Here is a 25,104-nt window from a genome sequence, read left to right on the forward strand (position 1 = left end):
CCTTGGTTGTCTTATTTTATGCAGCCAGATGTTAGATTCTGCATAGATTCAACCCAAATGAAGATAGGGTATCTATTTTATTAATACTTGATGGATTATTTACCAGTATAATGTCTAGTATTTTATCTTTACGTGTTGGTAGTGCAACAATTTGGTGTAAATGTATTTTTTTCAATGATGTCAATAGTTCAGCATCAGGTCTTCTTATAATGACTTGTTGGACTGACTAGTCAATATCATTTAAATTAAAATCTCCACCTATCATAATGTTGGAATTGGAGCTTTCATTTATCCTATTTAGTGATAGTTCAATTTGGCATAAAGGTGTGCCTTTAATTTACGGTGGTCTATAATAGGCAAATAACAGCTAGTTTGTACAGCCGGCAATGCTTATTTGAACCCATACAATCTCACATTATGTTTTTAATTCACATACTTCTAGAAAAGCGGAGGACGCTTACCCTACCGGTGCACCTGGTCCATGCTCCCAGTTTTAGTGGAGTCCGACTTGATCATTTACTTTTGTTACCTTGTATGTATTATTTTATTTACTTTATTTTCTTTGTTGTGTTTGTCTGTTTTCCATGTCTGGTCGTTGTCCCTGAAATACATTCTTTTGTATATTTCCGCTGGACTCTTGGTTCCCTTGATTTGAGGAATGCTGTAAAAAAAATAATACATAATGGTCTTCTTTTAAGGCATACAAACACCATTTTTGAATTAATACGCGATATTCCGTGGTGGAATCGATACGCACTTGTCAGCGTGACAATCTGTCTCGTGCCTTCTGCACAGCCTCAATCACCAATCAGCATATACCCTGGGTCTATTGCATAGAATGGCTATCCCACAGTTAAGGCAACATTTATTCTAAATCGCAAATAGTTGTAAAATATGTTTTAGTATGATTCACTGTTACTAAAGGAGCTGGCTTGAGTTGATCGTAAGTCATGACGTAACAATGCTATTTTCTGTTATGACGTCATTACTTACGATCAACTTTACACTTACGACTTTTTGTGAAATCGACGCCTGTCTAACCCTTACAAAAATAATTTTAACATGTAACTAGGCACTCGTTTTAACAGAGCAAATCCGTCAGCCCCAAAAGGGATTTAATTGTGACAGGTTTTTCTATAACGATATAGAATATTCTAAACGCATTCATGGGCGGATCCATATATTTAAGGGTTTCCAGTGTCAGGAAAAATGGTTCAGACTATTATTTTCTTTCTTTCCAAAATGTTCAAACAAAAGAGTGTTCCACCCCAACCTCTGGGATCCGCCATTAGCTTTGAGTTTCGTCATTTATTTGCTTTCCTTGTTTTAGGTAGGGATGCCAGGATACATCCACTACTCGAACACGTTAATAGAAGAACAAAGCTTTGATAACATCGTATATGGTGACGGACTTGCCAGAATAGGTAAAATGGCTGAAGTATACCAAACCAGTCATCAAGTTCTTCTTTCTACGGTTTCTAAAGAAGTCAAAAAACATTTTAAGGTGAAATTTACAAGCATATGGATGTTGTCGATAGCATTCAAGGGTACTTCTGGGCAGGTAGGAATAGTTTGATATTTTATGTTAACAAATACAATATTGTTATTCGAATAGTTTGATATTTTTATGTAATAAAAACAATATTGTTTATCTTGGGAAGGTAGGAATAGTTCGATATTTTATGTTAATAAAAACAATATTGTTATTCTTGGAAAAGTAGGAAATACTCCGAACAGCATTTGACTTTTTACATTCACACTAGAACGCCATATGGACATCCCTCTCAGAAAATGATTCTTGTAAAGTCGTTAAAAAGTGCATGCAAATTACGCAGTGTTATTGGATTTTTAAACGAGGTCTGATTTAAAAAGTGCCTGTCGACCGAGGAAATGTTTTTTTTTTTTTTTTTGTCATATTCTTAGATATAGTGTCATTAGCCTTGTGACTATTGAAATGTACATGGTTTCGCGAGTAGATTTTTTTTCGGTTTATATATACATCACAAACCTTACACCCATGATTTCTTAATAAGTTATATACGATCTAGTTTGCAATTTTAATGTTATTTCTTTAAAAAAAAAACCTTCTCCTCTGACACTACTTGACCAATTAGAACCAAACTTGGTATTATTCTTCCTTGAAATATCCTGCATAGAACTGATGTGGAGATTTTGATCCGTCGAAAAACATTACGCCATTATTAAACATAGAACATACGGAGATTAATTGTTCAGCATGTATCTCTCTGTGGTCAAATTTTGGTTTTAATCCGTTAAGACACGTTAGAGTTATTACCCTTTTTCGACGCTTTTTTCTGCTCTTTTTAATGTTTTTTCTTCCAAAAGTCTTCTCATCTGACACTATTTGACCAATTGGAACCAAACCTGGTATGAATGTTTCATGGGGTATCCTGTATAAAAATGGGAATTTTTTATCCGGCAAAAAACATGGCCGATGTTTAAAAAAAATAGAACATAGGAGTCAGACAATAGTTTTTTTTCGCCAAAACTGTTAGGTTTAGCCAAATTCTTCTAATTGCTGAAATATATAACATCGTCGGGAATTTTTATACCCTTTTATAAGTTTCTATGATCTTCCCTGTATCAATTTGATCCGATGTCGTCACATTGTAGCAACACCGCCTGCACGAAGTCCAAAGTGGCCTAGGGCGCTGGACTTTTGTTCAGGCGATGTTGTCGCAGATGTCACAGCGGTACGAGTTCACGTTCCACAGAGGGAACGACCAAAATTTTGATTTGTAAATTTGACAGTTCTAACATCGCATCGTTGAGAATTTTTCAGACCCTTCTATTCTTACATTACATATAGTTGTTGTCATAGTTAAACGTTTTTTTCTGTTTTCCTCTCTTCCTGATTTTTTTCATTTCCGAAACATACTGACGAAAATGTGAAACGGACATAACATGTGCTTTTATGCAACTGTATGGTTTTCTTTCATTTAGAACACCTTTGACACTATCCTTGTAACCGATGGTACCAAAACTTTTATCAGAAACAGGTATAAAGAAGTAACATCGCCGTATGCTGAAGTGAGTTAATTCGAGTTTGGACATAAATAGGTTTTTTTAAGTTTTCTTTTTCTTTTTCTTTTGTTGTTGTGAATGTTGTTGTGTGTTTTGATGGCGCCGTTGAATTATCTTATAAATGCAGTCGGCCTTCTCTTTTTTTATGATACAACCAGTGCCATGTACATTTGTATTGGATTGGACCTGAAAAGATCTAGTAAAAATGCTTATTTAAGTAATTTTTATGTTCTTCTTCGAAATAATCTTTTATGAAAAAATTTATATGTATTTTCTTGATCAGCAGTGGTAGAATCTGGAAGGCTAGGCTGGTATTATAGAGCTATGATACGATTAATTTTCATGTATCAAACGGCTTTCAATGATATTCATTATAAATAATATTGCTAACTCCTTTCTTCGAAACAAATTTATATCTTTTGCGTTGTGAACTTCATTTGTATTATAGGTATTTATCACCGAAATACATTCAGGCTTACCCGGTCCTGTTATTCACTATAAACATCCATTACATAAGAAGATTGATTCTCCGAAGGTTTCTCGAGGTTCCAACGTCGGTGTTCCTGGGACATACTGGTTTAGAGTAGATACGACTTTCGTCCAGCCAAATGTGACCAACAACATGAACAAGATTTGATTTATCTCTTGAATTAAAATTCATTGGAAAATCTATATTGTTATTGCATTCAACGTAATCATAATAATATGATAATTTATTGGAAAGAGTGAATAACCAAATTATATAAGCACGATTGCCGAAGAACGCCTCGATTTAACGAGTTTCGAGGGGAATTAAATATTATCATGTTCTTGGCACAAGTCACAGGGGCTTGCACCCACTATCAAATATGAAGCCCGACTAGAATATAACACGGAAGGGGTGACCCTAGATTTAACTTATTTTATTAATAAAAAATTTTTAGGTTAATTTTTTAAATATTCCTCTAGAGTGGTGCAATGTAGATATAATTTGTGGTAAAATTAACGAGAAATTAAAGTTTCAACCTAAAACCGCCTAAATCTACCCCTGACAACCAATGCTTTGCAAATTTTAAGGGGGGCGCACGCCACGCCCCTGCCTGAATCCGCCCTGGGTCACAGCTGAGTTTCAACTCTATAGTGGAGAAAGAAAGACAACTCAATCGTGACATCATGCCTGTATGGTTGTTTATTATTCACAGTTTTGAATGCATCACCATCATACTTCATTTCCTCTTATAGACTATATAAAACTTTTATAAGATTGATATACATAAAAAATAAATAAATTCAAAGACTAATTACATCAGGTTTATACAGAAATGTCGAAAGTGTCATAAGACTATCGAAGATTACAGAATAAACTTGTTACACTTTACATAATTTCAAAAAAAGGAAAGAATTCATTTAAAACTTCTAAACAGTTAATAGGCATCACAGTGTTTACAATTTCGGTCTGATTGCCGAGTACAAAACAAGCAAAATCTTCCTGTGATCGTTGGAAAAGTTTATTAGCGAGAGATACTCCGAGAAGTTCTTATAGACGACCACATTGCAAATGACGATGGGATAATAGTACTTCACACTGCATTATCTGGTGCCTAAATGACACTGTCCATCTTTTGGTGCATCAACCCATAGTTAAGCAAATTGCTTAGCAATTTTAAGCCTTTCATTGAGTCTAGCGAATTGCCAAGTTAAGTTATTTAGTGTGTCTAAAGTTAACTTGGAGAATCGAGGAAAGTCCCTGTCATTTCGCAATCGTTTTTCTGGCCTTCTTCGTATTTTATAGCATAATTCACAAGGTTTTTCCACAGAGATTTGGACGGGAAAATACCAGAAAATATGTATCTCTTGAGATAATTCAAGAGAGAGTATTTCGCTAAAATATGATGTCTGGTATCAGTCCACATTGTTTCCTTTCTGTATCTTTACAGAACTGGCATAATCTATGCACGAAAATGTGTCTGGTAAGAAATTTTGTATCCATTTGACAGAGTTTTTGAAGAAACATCAGTTTATGTTTTTCAACAGTCACAGGTAGTCTTTCTAGATTTAATATACTTTCGCACATGTCTGAACGTATTGAGATTTTGGAGCCTTGAATATGTTTAACTATAACGTGTTGGAATGCTTCAAGTGCATGAATATCTTTGACTTATACTCCATTCCAGACCTCGCATCCGTAAAGAACAGTGGGGACGACAATTTTACAGTACAAGCCACACACTGTTAAGAGGTTTAACAGACAAAATCTAATAACGACAATAGCAAAATAGTTTACGATCTTTTCTACAGGTTTGCAGGTCACTGGGACTAATTGACGGGTCTGTAGATCGATGTATTACAAGGTGTTTTGTTTCATTTACTACACAAATATTTCGAAGTCCTAGTTTAAAGCTATTATTGTCGTTACAATAGCTTATCACTACTGACTTGCTTGGATTAAAGTCAAACCTCCATTTCAGCGAAAAATTATAAGAACAATTCAGAAGGATTTGTAGTCTGTATGGTGATGTTCCGATGCACACTAGATCGTCCGCAAACGCTGGATTACCAGTAAAAACAGTGGGAATATCTGCAGTTCCTAGCGTTTGGAGTTCGTCTAACAAGTCATTGCAGACAAAATAAAGTGGAGTCAATAGCACACTACCTCGCCTAACTCCTTGGCGATAATAAAGTTTGTAGAATAAACCATAATGCCATACAGTACAGTGTCGAACGCACGTAAACTATCCAGGGATGCAGTATAGACTTTGCTACCCAGCTCCATGAAATAATAGATAGTTTCTTGGCAATTAAAAGAAGCAGTTATGCGGTTGCAATTACTTCGAAAATCTTTGTTGTTGTAAATTCGGAAAAGGGTAGTCTTCAACGACTGTAGAGACACGACTCTTTAAGTACACATTCGAACAGCTTGTAAAGTACAGGTGGTAGTGAAATCGGATGATAATTTTCAGGAGCCTTTTTACTTTTTTCGTTTTCTTTATACACCATGTTTCTAAGTGTACGGTATGTGTCCTATTCGAAGAACTGCGTTGAAAAGTCGAACAATGGCTTCACGTAACTTAGATCCACAGTATCTTGAATGCTCGTTTTGTACCTTATCATGACCTGGTGCTTTTCGAAATTTTAGTTTTTCGACTAACAGATCGAATTCAATAAGTTTTTCCCCTCCTGAAAGTGTACCCTCATCCACTACACATGCGTCGAGGGTATGTTTTACTAAACTGGACTTTTTGTTGTTTCTGAATGCATCATCGAAGTTCTAGTTAGCATCCAGAGTGTAGATGTAAGACATAATACTATCCGGATGAAATCTTATCCCGTGGAAATTATTACACATAATTTTTTGTCAGGACATTATTTCAATATGAAAACTTTCCACACCTATTACATTTTGTCCAATACTTGAACAATGATATTTACTATATTTATTTTGAAAAAGCTAAGGGTATTCCTAATTGTAAACAGGATATTACTTCATACTAGGTTTGTTTTTGTTTTTGTTTTGCTTTTGTTTTTTTTTTCTGCTTTTTGTTTTGTGGGGGTTTATTCTTGTTTATTATTATTATTATTTACTCAACATCAACACTCCACATTATACACCATCAAGAATATTTTTGAAAGATTTTTTTGGCCCTGAAAAGGACCGTTAAATGGTTCTTTGAACCAAAACATCCGTCTGTGTCCGACTCCGGTTCTCCTCTACTTGAATCCGGTTGATCGGGGGCGTCGAGGGTGCTGTGCAGCAAGGCTACATCGGCTATAAGTCCCGTCCCGTAAGCAGGTCCGACTCCGGCTGGGGTCGTGTTGATCTTCAACTTGGTCCATGGCAAACTGCGACGTTTGTGATCTCTTCCCGCCTTTTTATAGTTCGAACGCGGACGTGATAGAAGACATTGTCGTTTGTTTACAAAGTCTGACCACGCATTCAGGGATTTGGCTAAAATTGTGCTTTTCTTGCAATCAAATTTAGAGTAAAAATGGTAGTATTCGGGGATGGAAAGCATGTGGATTCATAATACTTAGTAATTTGAACATGAAGTTTTGAATGAAACTGTTTTTTTAAACATTGGACTAGTGCAACCATTATTTTTTTCCCTTTTTTTCTTTGTTAATGCCTGATGTCACGTGTGTTTACTTCTTTTCTTACATGTTTTTGCAAAGAAGCGTTTCTTTTTTGGTAAGAATATGTCATGTAACTGAAATTTAGTTCAGTATATATAGTAAACGGAAACTTGTTAAAACAGAAAAAGTTTTCATGGATAGTAAAATTAAGTTTTATTCCGGGTTCACAGCGACAGCCGCTTTTATTTCCAACTATATCAATGAAAATCTAGTCTCTCTAGATTTTCCAAATACTAGTGTCTCTTATTCTTTATGTGTTTCATTATATTTTGATTTTACACTACCCTGTCCTTGTTTAATAATATACTGCAATATCTTTCTTGATATTTCCTCTTTTTTTTGTCATGAATTCACGCGAAAGCACTATTTTGGGGTTTGCGTCTGTGACGTTCACGTTTCCAAGACTGGCAGTGGCAAGAAATTTGAAGCTGCGCCGGAGACAATAATTTACCAGTCGAATTGGACGCAGTATGATGGTGGTGTGGTTAAATCAATTTGTTAATCTGATTTTTTGAAATATTATTTAAAAGCAGACAAAAAGCAGACAAAATCAAAATGATACATAGCGCTCAAACTAAGCTCAACCTATAGAATCTATATAAAAACTGCAGATAAAAAGCATATCTATATATTATTTGTGTATTTGTCATACCTTTTATTGTCTTTATCCCTAGGAAATGGTTCAAATCACAACTTCTAAAATCAAAATCAGCCTTCTTTGGTGGTATGGCAATTTATGTTACCATATAGGAGTTCCATTTGTAATATTGTCTGGACACTATGCAAATGCCTATTCCTGGTCCTTTCTGAAAATGTTTTGAAAATTTCATAAAGACAATAAAAATCCATACTTATTCTCAAATTCAATGTATTATCTGTAAACAAATTGTCTACCAACACCGAATGATGATAGGTTAAACTCTATAGATAAGTCACTGCAGATTTCTTTATGACACTTTGTGGAAATAAATTTAAGATATATTGAGACACTCAAACAGGCAAATCAACATTTTTTTCTGTGAAAAGGATAATTTTTTCAAAACCTTACATTATGGAGATCTATGAAAAAATGATATAGATATTATTTTATACTTTGTCACGAAAAACCTGTAGCCATGGTAACACAATAAAAAAAATATATCAGTTTCCATAATGAGTTTTGGGTGCCTTCCCAAAATTAACTATCAAAACAGGTTTTCTAAAATATCAGGCACTTTAGAAACTGCTTGAAAAAGTAAAGAGGCGTGGTATCATAGTAAAAAAATAAATGTGCCTTTTTCTGTTCATTTGTTAATGATTTTAAGTCTAAAAGTTTGTGCGAAATTTTGCATTTTTGAAAAACAGCCAGTTGTTGTAGAGGAGAGAACCCAATCCGTCGAGGACCTGAATTTTTCTAAATATAGCTTAAAGCCTTTAAACATTTTACACCTCCTTATCATCACAAGAATTGCATCTGTTCAACTACCTACAAACAGTATTCCCAACAATTCTCACCTTTTATTTTTAAGATTAACAAAATCAGACCGGCTCAATTTTGTGTCAATGTCACAAGATGGACTAATGGACTTGATAAAAAACATGAATACTCTGTGCATTTTGTAAATAATATTTTACTACACCATTTAAAAGCTATGTAGCTGAATGAACGAACTTTTTATTGAAAAACCTCAGTACTATTGAAATGGTAATTAACAATTGTTTATAAAATTCTAAGTAAAGAACGCAATCAGGCGAGGCCGCGTATTCCAAATATCCACAATAAATTATTGTTAGGAATTAACATTTATTTAAAGATTGGCCAATTTACAAAACTGAACCAAACAAAAGGCCTAAAAATTTCCCCTCAATATGGTAAGCCAAAGTGGACAAAAATTAATATTTTGTAATATTAGAAAATGAATTTTTAATATTACAAAATCATTTTTTTTAATATTAGAAAAGATTTTTTATATTAAAAATTCATTTTCTATTATTACAAATTCTTGATTTAGTAATATTATAAAATATCACACATTTTGTAATTTTACAAATTGAATTTGTAGTATTAGAAAATGAATTTGTAATATTAGAAAATGAATTTGTAATATTAAAGGAACACTTTGCAATATTGCAAAATCAGTCACATTTTTAATATTACAAAATGATTTTCTAATATTAAAAAATTGTAACTAAATACAACAAATCCATTTACTAATATTAGAAAATCAATTTCTTATATTAAAAAAATCGTTTTTTAATGTTAGAATTGAATTGAATTTTTAATATTAAAAAAGTGTTTTGTGATATTAGAAATCTAATTTGTAATATTAAAAAATCATTTTTAATGTTAGGAAACACTTATTTTCTAATATTACAAATTCATTTTCTAATATTAAAAATTCATTTTCTGATATTAAAAATTCATTTTCTAATATTAAAAATTAATTTTGTAATATTACAAATTCCTGATTAAGTAACATTATAAAATATCACACATTTTGTAATATTACAAATTGAATTTGTAATATTAGAAAATCACTTTGCAATATTGCAAAATTAGTCACATTTTTTAATATAACAAAATGATTTTCTAATATTAAAAAATTGTAATTGAATATGACAAATCTATTTTGTAATATTTGAAATTCAATTTCAAAATATTAAAAAACAGTTTTTTAGTATTAAAATGATTTTTTAATATTGAAACAGTGTTTTGTGATATAAGAATTCTAATTTGTAATATTGGAAAAATGAATTTGTCATATTCAATTACAATTTTTTAATATTAGAAAATCATTTTGATATATTAGAAAATGCTCATTTTTGTCCACTTTGGCTTGCCATACCTCAAAGAGATTGTAAGAAAAGATGTGTGCACCGCATTCACATGTGTTAATATATCTTCCTGTGCTATTTTTCTGGAAATACTCAGTACTTCCGCGAGGTAAATGCAACACTTTTCAGTAAAACTTTGGTAGGACACTGTTATTAATTACACCGCGGGAGTGCCGACTGAGCATGCTCAGAAAAAAATAGTAAGAAACTATCAATGCTTCAACATATAACAATTTTGGTTTTCATTCTCGTAAGGAGGGGCGGGCCATCCGTCCAACCCCTGTAGTCTCCTATGAGTACGTAACCGTGTGAAAATTTTTGGCTGATCTGATATCTAATGAATACAGAGTGAGTACCCTGCAAACATTCGAGGCAGATTAAACAGATTAATTTTCAGCATGTGCAATAACAAGCAATTTACTATACTAGCGTAACGTGAACAAAAAATAGTAATTCACTAATGCTTACCCTAAAATTAAATATCATAGCGAGCGCCGCGGAGCGGTGTGAGCTCTACCGTTATTACGTGTACTTTCTACATTTCCCTTACGGTTCCCAATATAATCGGAAAAAATATAACTCCGATTATATTATCAAAATCGAAGCATAGCTTTTCTAAGATAGGAAAGTCAATCATTTTCTTCAATCGGCAAACCTCGGATGACTCCGCTACTCTACCTCAATCCCTCGGATGTGATGCGGGATTTGATATGTGTCTACGCGCAACATTTATTCGCCGGAAGTTGACCGTGTCACCTATGACCATTAGAAATATGGCTCGCTTGACCTAGCCATAGGGTGTACGATACGCTCTATCAGTAAGACGCACATATCCGTAAAAAATAGAATTAAAAAAGTTAAGTTAATTATCTTAGAAAACGACATGTTAATATTTATAAGCACACATTTTCCAATTTCAAATCCTTATTATGGGCGCTTCCTTCTTTAAATGAACATTAAATACCTCTACATAGAAAATTTCCAAAAGTAGTTCCAATGGCAGCTGACTTAATACAGACGAGGTATGAGGAAGGTACGGACTCGGCCGAAGTTGCGACGAGTGTCATTTTCTTGTCTTGAATTTGCAGCTGTCTACGCCACATGATATGTGTAAAATATTCCCACCATCCATGGACAACTGTAATATTACCGGTATCTGGACAGATTGATCTGACAGGCCAAAACTGAAATGGATGATGCTAGAGATGCCCTTAAGGGATAAAAATGTAAAGTATTGCGAAGTGCTATAAAATTATTGACCATTTTGAGAGGGAGGGGAAAGAGGGGTGTGGGGTTGGAATTTTGGGGGAAAATCTTATTCAAGTTATTCGTTAATTGAAAAAAAAACATCAATTAACAAGACAGCTTTTCAAATAGAAATATTTATTTTGCTTGCTGCGTAAATATAAATAAAAATATTGCACTTGCGAAGCAAAAAAAATCATCCGGGTCAACCCCCTCCCCCCTTTTGTAATGTCTTATCATTTATACAAGTCTCGGACAGTCCGTGGCGATAAATGTATGGCAAAGCTCGCGGTGCTCGCTGATTTAGGCAATGCCTACCCCATATTATTATTTATGCCTATTCAATATTTGAAATTATCTGAATGCTCGAGCTACCCAGTTGAAAGTATCTAGCTTCGCACGTTGTATAGTGTGCACCATTTCAGGTTTTATCGTTTTTAAGGTAGAATCAAGTGTGAAAATGCTCTGAAGGACACAGCTTCATACGATCGCAGAGGTCTAACAACTCTGAACTTAAGATAGTGATTAAATGTTTGACACAAAATAAGATTCTGAATGAAAATGATCCAAGAACTTTTAAAAATTACAATTAGACCAAAGAAAAAATACTAAACAAAGTTGTCGAAAAATATTGATTTCTTACCGGTTTTAAACGCGCGGGTCCTTATATTCATAGACTTTTTTTGAATTTTTCTGTATCATTTTTTCGTTGATGTGAACAAAATAGTATTTCTCTTGTAGCACACATGATATATAAATATATAAACTGAAGTTAAAAGTACTCAAAGAAACACATGTAGATGAAACAAAAATATATCAAAGTCTGGTTGCTTTTTAAACATTTTTTTCGTGTTTTTGTTTTGTTTTGTTTTTGTTTATTTTTGTTTTTATGGGGGGTATTTTAGGGAAATCAAGCCCTCGTCAAGAGGCATTTCTCAAATTTAAATAAAAAATAACATAAAATTTCGAAATGAAGTACAACTTCCTTATGGAAAAAAGGAGGAAAGATAACTTAATCGTGATGTCATGCCTGTATGGTGGTTTTTATTCAACTAGAGAGGGAGGAGGAGAGAGAAGTAATATGTTTTTCAGTAGCAGTCCTTGTAAGAATCATGCGAATTCTGCTAAATGTAATACACCCCAAAAAAGTCTGCAATTTTTTGTTATCAAGTTTCTTTGTAGGTCTTTATGATGAAATGTATAAATATTCATTCCAATCTGTATGCTTTTACAAAATATTTTATACAGAAAATCCAAAAGTTTCTATTGTATTTCAGCGTTATTTACAGAGTCATCTCCCTGAATTTTGAATTCTGATGATTTTTATCTCCTTTGAACAATGCTGACATGAAAAGCGACATGTTAATCTGTGTGCTATGACATTTTAAACTAAATGTCAAAAATAGAAATGTGAAGGCTTTCCAACAATAAATCACATATTGCATGATTCTAATATGGAGTGCTACTTAAATGTATTATTTTAATTCGACTTACAATAATATACTTACCTAGAACGGCTTTGTCGCTTTATGTCGTTTAAATAACGTTAAAACGGCTTTGGGCGTTGCCTACTTCCCAAACGACGGAGTAGATAAGCCTACTACTGATAAATTGTTTTTCATTTTCATTGATTGTATTTGTATTTGCCTCATGTTACACATAGCTTGTGTCTGAGTGAAATAAAGAATCTTGAATCTTGATAAATTGTTTTTCGAACTTCTCGAAAATTGTTCTTTATTTAAAAGTCTTGGAAACGAAATTTGTCTAACGGGTGATTTCAATGGCAGATGTGTCAGCTAATGCGAGTATACAGGCAAAACGATAGCTACTGACGGAAAGCAAAGCTACAACGGAACTAGACTTAATCAGTTTAAAGAAGCTGCTGGCTTAAACCTTTTCGAATGTTGCGATGTTTTCCATACCAGAATATTAAATGTCCAGAAATCGGCCATTGATTACGTTTTACTTTCGGATGACTGTGCGATGGCGTGAAATCTGTTTTCGTAGATGAGTTTGGCTCTTTCATCCTCCACAGTGATCATGTTATGTTGCGTGTCCAATTTGTGAAACATTTGACGGTGCCCCAAAGAAACAGAACCCAAAACGCTTCATGTGGAAAACTGAAGGTGTTGACTAGGATCTTTTCAAAAGGAACCTATGTCAGATTTTCAGTGAAAACTGACCCGAAACATCTAACGATGTAGATAAAATCTGGGATATTTGGAAGTCAAATGTAAATTCTGCCACTGAAACAGTCGCTAAAAATGGTTTCCATATTGGGACAAAGATCTCGATCGACTGCTTAAGAAGAGGCGTGTTGCGAATAGATTACAACGAATACGTAATAAAACACGACAGCATGATAGTCAGCTCGACAGACAGTTATCGGAGGTTTATAAAAAACGTAAGAACGCGTTACACAAAGTGATAAAAGGGAGCTGGACAGAAAAGTTTGAAGTCGGTCCGTACAGAATATGCGACAGGACACGAATACGTAGCAATTTTGGAAATTGCTGAGGGGACAACGGGATGACACAAACCGAGTCGAATAATTGATCATAATAACTGGGAAGACTATATAGAGGATGAAGTTCAAATTAGTAGCTGCCTTAGCTCGCATTTCGGTAAAATAGGTAAAGACACAAATGTCAATCCCGTTTTCAGATCAGTAGTTACTGATAAGTTATCTGAGATTGTGAAAGAGTAATCAAGGGAACCAAGGTTACAGCGGTAATCAAAAGAATGTAATCCAGGGACAAAGACCAGACATGGAAAACAGACATTCCCCACAAAGAACAAAAAGTAACTAAAATCATACATACAAAGTAACAAAAGCAAATGAGCAACTAGGACTTCACTAAAAACTAGGAACATGGACCAGGTGCACCGGTAGGGTAAGCATCCTCTGTTTTTCTATAAACACCCGCCGAGTTGCTTATAAAAAGTCAAGTCCGCGGTAGACAAACGAGGAAAGAAAAACTATGGCCCGTTGAATAAATCAGTTTTCATGGTGCAGATGGATACACCATAACGATTCATGATGACGACCATAGAACTTCTGTAGTGATGACTTCAATCTTGTAGCAACATAACCCTGTTCCAGAAGCCTATTTGTTAGAGTTCTAGTGCGATACAAAAAGTCTGCGTAGTTTCGGCAAGCTCTGGCATAACGTATGAATTGTGATATAAACTCTCCACACGCATGTGCCGAAAGGATGTTGCCACAGATGCTAGATGAAAGGAAAGTTGACAATTCTGAATGAAAAGTCATCACGTTTGTCGTAAAATTTGGTCAATAGTTTTCCTTTACCATCGATTTCTAAGTAGGGGCGATAATATTTTAACCATTACTTTTTCACGCGAATCAATAGAAAGTGCTCTACGTTGGCTAAAAGCAGGAAAGGCACCCGGTTTTGATGAAATTCCTAACGAGTACTTAAAATATGGCGGATATATAATGATAAAAACGCTTTGTGATCTATTCGCTTTCATGTCTGACTCTGAGCAAATTCCAAAGGAATGGCAAAAGGGTCTTATAAAACCACTACACAAGGCTGGGTCTATATACGACTTTGATATTATCGAGGCGTTACTCTTTTGTCCAATGTTTATAAATTGTTTTCCAAAACGTTGGAATCGGTTATTGTTGACTATCTCGAGAAAAATAACGTTCTTGGCGAGAGTCAATGTGCTTTCCGAGTAGACAGACGCATCGAAGACTAAATGTTTGCTCTGCAGGGCATAGTGTCACATTCCGCTAATGAGTCCTTATATTTAGCTTTTCTAGACCTATCGGAGGCATTCGATAGAGTGTGGCGAGACGGTCTATTTGTCAAATTATGACAAAGCGGTATACAAAGTAAAGTCTGGCGTCTAGTGAGAAACATTTATAGTTATGTTGAAAATAAAGTTATTTTGGAAATATTGAGTCCTCGTGGTTCGATCAGGAATTTGGTGTTAAGCAGGGTTGTGTGCTATCACCTACGTTATTCTCGGTGCTAATGAACGACCTGGTTAATATGCTCAGTGAGCATTGTATAGGATTTAGTTTAACACAACAATTTATTAATTGTCTCTTGTTTGTAGACGACGTTGTCCTCATTGCTAAATCACCACAGGAACTTCAAACGTTGCTTCGTACATTTTACGATTTTGCAACTAAATGGAATCTGAAATTCAACCATAAGAAATCCAAAGTTCTGGTTGTCGGTAAGCGAATAAATCCCGATAGTAACTGGATTCTTGGGGTTGACAAAATCAATGAGGTTAATGAATACAAGTACATTGGCTATTACATGAGTAGAACGCTAAAGTCGAATTTCCACGTAAATAATTTCCTGAAAGATAAAATGGATAACAACCGGAATTACCTTGTACGTTTACTAGGGAGATTTTAACCGGGAAACGTTTTGTGGAATTCGGTTGTACGGCCATCTCTGGCACATGCATGCTCCGTTTGGATGCCACTGTCAGCCACAAATGAAGACCTATTAGACAGTTGGCAGTACCGCGTCGCCAAGATGGTCATGAATACAAAGATGAGCATCCTGCGGAATGCTCTTTTTCTCGAACTAGGATGGGAGCCAGTCAGCGCTTTCATAAAACGACCAAAAGTTGCGTACTTTAAATGCATCGTTAATTTGATCCTCTATCATACATAATAAAACCTAGATGAACTGTCCCGTACTACCATACATCGGCGAAAGCTGAGTGGTCTAGGGCGCTGGACTTAGTGCAGGCGGTGTTGCCATAGATGTCACAGCGGCCAGCTAGGCTATATAAAAATATAGCTTTCTACATAATAACACCTAGATGAACTGTCCCGTACTACCATACATCGTGTACTAAGTTACAGCCCTAGATTAATCCTACGAGGAGGAATCACCCGGCCAGCGAAAACTATATTTTTATAGAGCCTAGCTGGCCAAGTGGTCTAGGGCGCTGGACTTAGTGCAGGCGGTGTTGCCATAGATGTCACAGCGGTACGAGTTCGAGTCCCGCGGGGGAGCGATAAAAATTTGCTTCGCAAATTTGACAGTTCTAACATCGTTGGGAATTTTTCAGACCCTTCTATAAGTTTACGTTATCTTCCCTGTATCAATTTGATCCGATGGAGCAGTGTAGAGAATAGAGTCGTCACATTCTGAGACGATAGATATATATATATATATACTAGTGGAATTTCCATTTTGAGAACGTAATTTCATATCTTTGTACAATCCTACTGCAGGTAAAATGTATTTGTGCATTTTTGTATTTTAAGTATGCCTAGTTTGAAGTTTGAGTGTTGGTAAAATCTATATTACTTTATGGCTGTGAGGTTATTGGATGTGGTAATAATGATGTATTGGAAAGATTCCATGCATATTATACAAAATATGTAAAAAAGAAAATCAAAGAACACAACTTATCCTTATGCTGGGTGTCATTTATACAGAAAATTTTGAATGAATGTGGCTTTTCATGCATATGGAATTATGGCAAGCCAAAGTGGACAAAAATTAATATTTTGTAATATTAGAAAATGAATTTTTAATATTGCAAAATCATTTTTTTTTAATATTAGAAATTCATTTTGCAATATTAGAAATTCATTTTCTAATATTACAAATTCCTGACTTAGTAATTATACAAAACATCACTCATTTTGTAATATTACAAATTGAATTTGTAATATTAAAAAATGAATTTGTAATATTAGAAAATCACTTTGCAATATTGCAAAATCAGTCGCATTTTTTAATATTACAAAATGATTTTCTAAAATTAAATCGTAAATGAATAACACAAATTCATTTTCTAATATTAGAAAATCAATTTTTAATATTAAAAAATCATTTTTAATATTAAAAATTCGATCGATTTTTTAATATTGAAAAAATGTTTTGTGATATTAGAAATCTAATTTGTAATATTAAAAATGAATTTGTAATATTGAAAAATCATTTTTTAATATTAGAAAATATTTTTTAATATTAGAGATTCATTTTCTAATATTACAAATTCCTGATTTAGTAATTATACAAAACATCACACATTTTGTAATATTACAAATTGAATTTGTAATATTAGAAAATGAATTTGCAATATTAAAAAAATCACTTTGCAATATTGCAAAATCAGTCACGTTTTATAATATTACAAAATGATTTTCTAATATAAAAAAATCGGAATTGAATATAACAAATCCATGTTCTATATTAGAAAATCAATTTCTAATATTAAAAATGTGACTGATTTTGCAATATTGCAAAGTGATTTTTTAATATTAGAAATTCATTTTCTAATATTACAAAACCTGTGATATTTATAATATTACTAAATCGGGAATTTGTAATATTAGAAAATAGTTTTTAATATTACAAATTGAATTTATAATATTAATAAATATTTTCTAATATTAAAAGAATGATTTTTTAATATATTTTTATAATATTACAAAAAAAGATATTGATTTTTGTTCTCTTAGGAATACCATAGTTTTTTCCCAATTATTATCCCCGACAATCTAGAATTGAAGGGCTTTTTTGTCCTTTTTTTTTTTTTTTTTTTTTTTTTTTTTTTTGTTGTTTTTTGTTTGTTTGTTTGTTTGTTTGTTTGTTTGTTTGTTTTTTGTGTTTTTGTTTGTTTTTTTGTATGTTACCTTTTTTTCTTTGTTTTGTTTTGGTTTTTTTGTTTTTTTGGGGGGGGAGGAGGGGGGTATTCTTGTTTTCATTATTTTCATTTACTGAACATCACCAATCCACATTATACACCATTAAGAATACTTTTTGAAATATTTGTTTGGCCCTGAAAAGGGCCGTTAAATGGTTCTTTGAACCGAAACATCCGTCTGTGTCCGACTCCGGTTCTCCTCTACTTGAATCCGGTTGATCGGGGGCGTCGAGGGTGCTGTGCAGCAAGGCTACATCGGCTATAAGTCCCGTCCCGTAAGCAGGTCCGACTCCGGCAGGGGTCGTGTTGATCTTCAACTTGGTCCATGGCAAACTGCGACGTTTGTGATCTCTTCCCGCCTTTTTATAGTTCGAACGCGGACGTGATAGAAGACATTATCGTTTGTTTACAAAGTCTGACCACGCATTCAGGGATTTAGCTAAAATTGTGCTTTTCTTGCAATCAAATTTAGAGTAAAAATGATAGTAGTCGTGGATTGGAAGCATATATATTGATAATACTTGGTATTTTGAACAAGGAGTTTTGAACGGAACCGTTTTTTTCAAATATTGGACTTGTGCCACCATTATTTTCTTATTTTTTCTTTTGTTAATGCGCGATGTCACGTGTGTCTACTTCTTTTCTAACATTTTTTTGCAAAGGAGCGTTTCTTTTTGGTAAGAATATATCATGTAACTGAAATTTAGTACCGTATATAAAGTAAAGGGAAACTTGTTAAAACAGAAAAAGTTTTCATGGATAGTAAAAATAAGTTTTATTCCTGCAATCCGGGTTCACGATGACAGTCGCTTCATTTCCAACTATAATCAATGAAAATCTAGATTTTCCAAATACTAGTGTCTCTTACTCTTTATGTGTTTCATTATATTTTGATTTTACACTACCCTGTCCTTGTTTAACAATATACTGCAATATCTTAATTTCCATTTTTCTGGCCACGAATTCACGCGAAAGCACTATTTTGGGTCTGCGTCTGTGACGTTCACGTTTCCAAGACCGGCAAGAAAATAATTTACCAGCTGGAGTGGCCATAGTATAATGGTGATGTCGTCAAATCAAAATGATTTGTTCATATACACATGCAGTGCATATTTACTTGGTTCTAACTTTACAGATAAAAAGCAAATTATGAACATCTCAGAACAAAAGTTCCGGCAAATCAATTATATATAACGTAATGCATCCTGTCTTTACATTCATTGACTTGAACATAAAATAGCACACAAATCCGAACTGAATTTCGATTATGGTTAAATTATTGAAACATCCAAGAAGCAAAGGCTTTAGCGACCCACTTTTAGTCGATGTAAGGTTAGTCAGAACACTCAAAATCAGCCCAGCCTTCCATTGGGATCAAAAGCTCAGCAGAGCCAGTGTATCTTATTCCATACTATACACCGACTCTTGTGAATTTTTAAAGGGTCAGTTTTTTTGCAAGGAGATAATATTGTTTTCTACTTTCATTGGTTAGAGATGAGATGCCTACCAACGCCCCAACCCTACATTCACACAATTTAATCTCAAAATAATGTTAAATATTTGGGCCTTCAAATTGATCAGTTCCTGTCTGGAAACATAGTAAATAGTATTCTGCAAAAAGCAAATGCAAAATTGAAATTTTTGTACAGAAATATTTTTTAACCTGTAAGTTCTTTTTTTCCTATTTGGGGATCACATTGGGTAAAAGCCTCCGGGCTTGTATTTGATATCCTCCGTTAAAAATCAACTTTGGGTCAAAATCTGACTTTAAACACAATCTGTTTACAGGTCAAATTTTTTAGTGATTAATTTTTATTTAAGTATAGTAAGCTCTACTTGTATGCCTCATGTACTCAGCTTATATAATGTAAAGATCATAATAATAGTATGCATTCTGTGTTAGTAAACGTATTGTTGATATTTGATTCAAATATATCTATCTGTTATACTCAAGTTCTGGTCTGAAAACAAATTGTTTACCGACGCCGTTTTCCTTTTTTACTTCTGGTAATGTAGTTTTATGTTAATAATTTCAGACCTTTCAGTTGCAAATTTAAATAATAACAAGGGTTTATAGCTACAGTGCTCCGACTTCGTTTTTTTTCAGTAGCTACATGTATATTAATTAGATAATTAGTTACGGCGAATAACCCAAATATGATCACAAGTGCCAAGAACGCCTAGATTTAACGAATGAACAGTACTCATAGAACTTTCTAATACATTGTTCGAACTTGCAGAGCCAACCATGCATCACTGTTTCTCCTATATATGCCATGTGACTACCAATTTTTGAAAGTCCTTTGTGCAACACCGCTAGGGATCAAACCCACTAGTTCCCATACTCAAGGCAAGCATTCTTCCTTGGGACTACCAAGGGTGTCCAGTTTCTTAAGGTTCACCTACATTTTGTATTTGATATAATACACAAAGAACACTGTGCTATAATTGTTGAACAAGTCCAGTATTGTGCTATTCCAGTTAACACTGCTAAATTTGTTGAACAAGTCCAGTATTGTGCTTTTCCAGTTAACACTGCTATATTTGTTGAACAAGTCCAGTATTGTGCTATTCCAGTTAACACTGCTAAATTTGTTGAACAAGTCCAGTATTGTGCTATTCCAGTTAACACTGCTAAATTTGTTGAACAAGTCCAGTATTGTGCTTTTCCAGTTAACACTGCTATATTTGTTGAATAAGTCCAGTATTGCGCTATTCTAGGTAACACTGTGCTACTTCAAATTTACACAGAGATTGTATGAAAGGACTTACAAAGGATAAAAATTAGCAGCAGCCCATGCCTACTAGGTTTTAAACTCGGCTACCAAACGTTTGGATAAAATTTAGTCGACATACAGAAAATATTAAACTAAAAAATAGTCTGGGATACCAACTCATATTACCTAATCTTTACCCCTGACTTACTGGTAAACAAATGTCTGGTTTGGACAGATTTACAAAATATGTTGACTTATTGCATGCATTTTAGGACACACAGAGTCTAAGCAATACAATATTTTGTGAACAGGACAACAATTAAGTTGACAATCAAGGCAAATGGAATAAAGCCCCCTCCCCCACCCTATATACCATTCATTAGCAAGTGGGCAAAGTACAGGGTAAAGTAAGTACTAGTCCCAAGTCCCAGCAATACTACTTTGACAATATTTAAAAGAAAAAAAACAAATCATTGACTATTGAAACTTTTATGCTTCAAAAGTATTTTTTACAATTACAGCATTACAATCAATAACAATAGAGCTACGGAAATTTACCAATGATTTGAGACAATATCCATAGCCATCCACCATTCATCCACACTCATGATTACTTAACAAATGTAAAAAATGACAATAAAATGTGAAATGGTAAAAATGAAGATGATCTAAAACTATCAGATGACTATCTCACATTTCAGGATTTGAAAATGTACAAAAATGGATTTCTTGCACACCCATACACAAAAATAAAATCTTGTTTCCCCATTCCTTTCATTAATATCAATAATATACAATTAAACGAATAAATGATGGTCTATTTACTGCGATAAAATTTCACATTTTAATCCTGACATCTGCTCAATTAATATATTAACAACAAAATATTTTCTAAGATGCAATTTAAAAATTGTAGTATTTCCATTTCTAAATACAATTATCAAATGAAAGTTTCCCTACATCCAATAATTCAAATGGTTCAAGTACATCTCATTCCTTTTGTAGACTTCACAGCACATATTTTCTGGAAACATTAAAAACTTTAATAACGACGGAAGCCGCCCGTTTGCATGCTTTTGTAAGCATCAAAGCGTGCTTCTTGCTGTCTAGCTGCTGCAAGTCCCTGATTTGAAATGATCATTTGGGCTGTGTTGGGTACGGCAGGAACAAATATACTTGGTTGAACGTTGGTGACGAGACCAGCAGGGTTCACAGTATTACCAAATGCTCCCCTGGTCTCCTGTTGCACAACAGAGAAACGATCTTGTTGTATAGCAGGTCGATTGTCAATAATATTTTGTCGGCTATCTATATTTGCAGCACCCCATGATGTCCTGCCTTGCTGAGAACTAGTACCTGAAAAAAGCGATAAATTTCTGTAAGGGCCATCTATTGTGATTTATTGTGTGTTTTATCAAATACTGATAATTCAGTTAAATTACTGTTCGCAGAGATATTTAACAACAACTAGTCTTAGCTCTTTATTTGGTTGTTGCCCTTTTGAAACATAAATTATACAGATATTGCTTGAAATTTGCACTTCCAAGGCATTAAAATTCTTAATTTGGTTTAATTTGATTGAATTTAAAGATGAATATGTTGCTTTCTCAATAGTGCAGATCTGATTATAGAAAGGACTATCATTATACAAAAATATTGCGTAAGTAGACTGAAAAAAAAAAATTGTTTGTTTGGTAGGTTTTTCTACATTATGAATCGCCTCTACTATAGGCAGTGTCTGCATTTTCTATGGACTGGTACTTAAAATCTTTAATAAATTAACCCCTCCCCCCTAAAAATAATATAAATCCAACAACAAACCTGAACTCATGTTTCTACCAATGTTTTGTTGAACTACCAGTCTTGTATCTGCTTGAGATCTGTTGTCTGTAAAAATAAAGCAAAAAATAACATTTCAGGCTTTACAGAAGTTTATGAGTCATGGAAACTTATGTCCAATCAAACGGACCATATATTTTGTCAACCTCTCTAGGTATTTATAACCCTGAAGGAATGAAAATCAATGTGCCTAGTTCTGTTTACAGACTATTTGGTATTTGTCACCACGATTCTCTTGACATATTTGGGACTACAATTCAGAAAATTTTTACCCACATTCATTATTGCCATTTTGTAATTTTTCTTCAATTAAAATATCTTCCAAAGGATGATAAACAATAACCAAAATCTTTTGAAATGTGACTTTCATACCTGCAGTGTTGAAATATTCTGCTTCCTCAATAGAATTCCAAAATGTCATTTTTATTTTAGTGATAAACAATGACTGTACATTTTAACATTGAAATGAAAAGAAATAAGAAAACAAATAGCACTATAAATAAACAATAAAATCCTAAATGATAAAGGCATAATTCAGTATTATAATTATTACAAGGCAAAACCCATGTCTCCTTTTAGGACAATACCCCATATTCTTTGCACTCACTTTGGTACTTGAAAATTATTTTAGCCACTTTTAGGCTCCCTTCAAGAACACAAATTATATAAAAGGATGAACTAAACACTGCAAAGTGAAATATTATGCAAGCTCTGTTAATATCATATAAAAGTAAGAAAAATGGCTTCCACATCAGACAATGGCTACTTCTGTTTTTCAATTCTGTTAAGAAATTTTTTTTTGAACTCAGCAAATTAAGAAATACAATGCATTGTCAAGCTTTAACTTGAACCAGAAATTATGTTACTAACCAAATTAAATGATTACCATCCAAAATAAAATAATAAACAGAAGCCAACAATTCAAGGATCAAAAAAAAATTTGCCTGATATTTTTGCCTTCATGTTAAATAGTTAGCAAATAACGAGCTCTTCAACAAATTAGTTTGATCAACAATCCATGTATTTTTCATTTCTTAATTGTTTTAATTTTTTTTCAATGCGAACTACTCAGCCTTTATCATTACATGGGAGAGGAACATTGGATGCACCAAGTAGAAGAATCTATCCAGACTTTATCCAATCCAATTAAAAAAATATTGCTAAACTGGTTGAATTTTTTCCCATTGCTTTTTTTTTCTTAGCTCCTCTCTTTGCATCAAAAGTCATAACAGTCGGTGTTCTTCATTTCTATTGATATCTAACTTGAATTCTAAGTGCCACCAGGTGGCTGGATCTACTTTAGTCTGTGTAACATTGTAATGCAGGCACACATTTTAAGAAGAAATTCTCATTTCTGCATTCCAGGTTATTTAAAGTGTAATAGAAATGGCCTTGTAGTTTGTTATGTCTTGTTTATGTTTCAATCTGATTTAAATCACTGACATATTGATTAAAATAATTTTTAAGCTAAAATTGAAGAGCTTATTAAGTGAAAAAAAAATATCTACAGTCAAATATGCTATTTAAGGTTATTTTCAACTTTCAATTGTACTAAGACAAATGCAGAAAATAATATTTTATAACTTGTTCAATGGCCAAGTTTGTCTAGATGTATATGTGCCTGTAATCTTTTTAAGTATGACAGCCACATAAGCAGCATTTCTTATAATTGTCTGTAAGAATCAGGCAGTGGGGGAAACATGGTATGAAAAGTAAACAACATTTTGAAAGCTAAATTTTACTGTTTTCACCATCAGAATCAAGGAAAAAGACAGATTTTCCATATCGTTTTAGGTAAATTGAGTTATAAATTCATTAAATGCACTGAAAATTATCATTTCAAGAGTAGATAACTGTTAAAAACATAATATTTCTAATTTTCAACTGAAGAATTTCTGAGAATGCATACTTGAGTGTAATTATATTGTCGGAACAGAAGGGTTTTGACATGCATGTTTCATATTTTTCCCATTTTGCCTGATTCTCTCAGAAACTAATTCTAAGATTGCTTTTTTAATTGAAGGCAAAAAACCAAGTCAGGAAGAATTTTAACCAATCAGAGCAAGTTTGACTGTGATAAGAAGAAATAGAACAGAACCAAATCTCACAATCATTATGTTGCCTTTGATTGCCTGTGTTGTTTGCCCAGTGTTTCTGTGGGATGTTGTTGCCCATTTCACCTGTTGTGCAACAACTAGTTTTAATAAAGACATTTTTACCAAATCTCATAGTTTTCAAGGCTTGGATCAAAGAATTCATTAGAAATGGTGAAATTTCTGTGCACCATAAAATCTGTATCTTCAAAATGTTGCATATATTTTTGTTTTTGTTAAATTTGTTGAAGATATGAACCAATATCTCTCAAATTCAGCAATATGTAATTCAAAATTTCTATAGCATACTAGCTGGAGAACAAACTGCAAAGATATCTGGATGAAGCATAGAAAGAATACAAGAGCAGAAAAAGTAGTACATTGATGGAAGGTTGGGATTCAAAATAAAATTATTTATAAACCCCTAAAATAAAAAAAATTCTGAGCAAAGCCAGTAATGCTGAGAACAAATAATGGTCTATTCAAATAGAGAAAACATAATTGAGTGTAATTAATGAAATATTTCATAATTCTGCTTCAGCCTGTTCTTAATTTTAATTATCTCTCCAGTCTCTATGGCAGAATTC

General features: G+C 33.4%; 2 protein-coding genes across 12 annotated transcripts in view; one reads left to right on the plus strand and one right to left on the minus strand.

The window, feature by feature from the left end:
- The window catches only part of LOC148619851 (alpha-tectorin-like), a 42,417-nt gene extending 38,700 nt beyond the window's left edge, over nt 1–3,717 (plus strand). For all 5 annotated transcript variants that reach the window (XM_088580192.1, XM_088580195.1, XM_088580196.1 and 2 more), the window contains 3 exons: nt 1,331–1,561; nt 2,965–3,051; nt 3,494–3,717. In XM_088580192.1, the coding sequence (XP_088436318.1) occupies nt 1,331–1,561; nt 2,965–3,051; nt 3,494–3,682 (507 nt within the window). In that variant the 3' untranslated portion in view covers nt 3,683–3,717. The remainder of the gene's footprint in view (nt 1–1,330; nt 1,562–2,964; nt 3,052–3,493) is intronic.
- Nucleotides 3,718–21,058: 17,341 nt separating this feature from the next.
- LOC148619852 (uncharacterized) overlaps nt 21,059–25,104 on the minus strand; it is a 46,839-nt gene continuing 42,793 nt past the window's right edge. For 4 of the 7 annotated variants that reach the window (XM_088580199.1, XM_088580198.1, XM_088580200.1 and 1 more), the window contains 3 exons: nt 24,533–24,604; nt 22,407–22,472; nt 21,059–21,941 (listed from right to left, as the gene is read on the minus strand). In XM_088580199.1, coding sequence (XP_088436325.1) covers nt 21,628–21,941; nt 22,407–22,472; nt 24,533–24,604 — 452 coding nt within the window. In that variant the 3' untranslated portion in view covers nt 21,059–21,627. The remainder of the gene's footprint in view (nt 21,942–22,406; nt 22,473–24,532; nt 24,605–25,104) is intronic. The other 3 variants (XM_088580203.1, XM_088580202.1, XM_088580201.1) reach the window with 1 other exon arrangement.

This window comes from Perna viridis, chromosome 4 (assembly GCF_037379345.1).
Source record: "Perna viridis isolate PV_CMFRI_1.1 ecotype Kerala chromosome 4, ASM3737934v1, whole genome shotgun sequence".
Classification (NCBI taxonomy): Eukaryota; Metazoa; Mollusca; class Bivalvia; order Mytilida; family Mytilidae; genus Perna; species Perna viridis.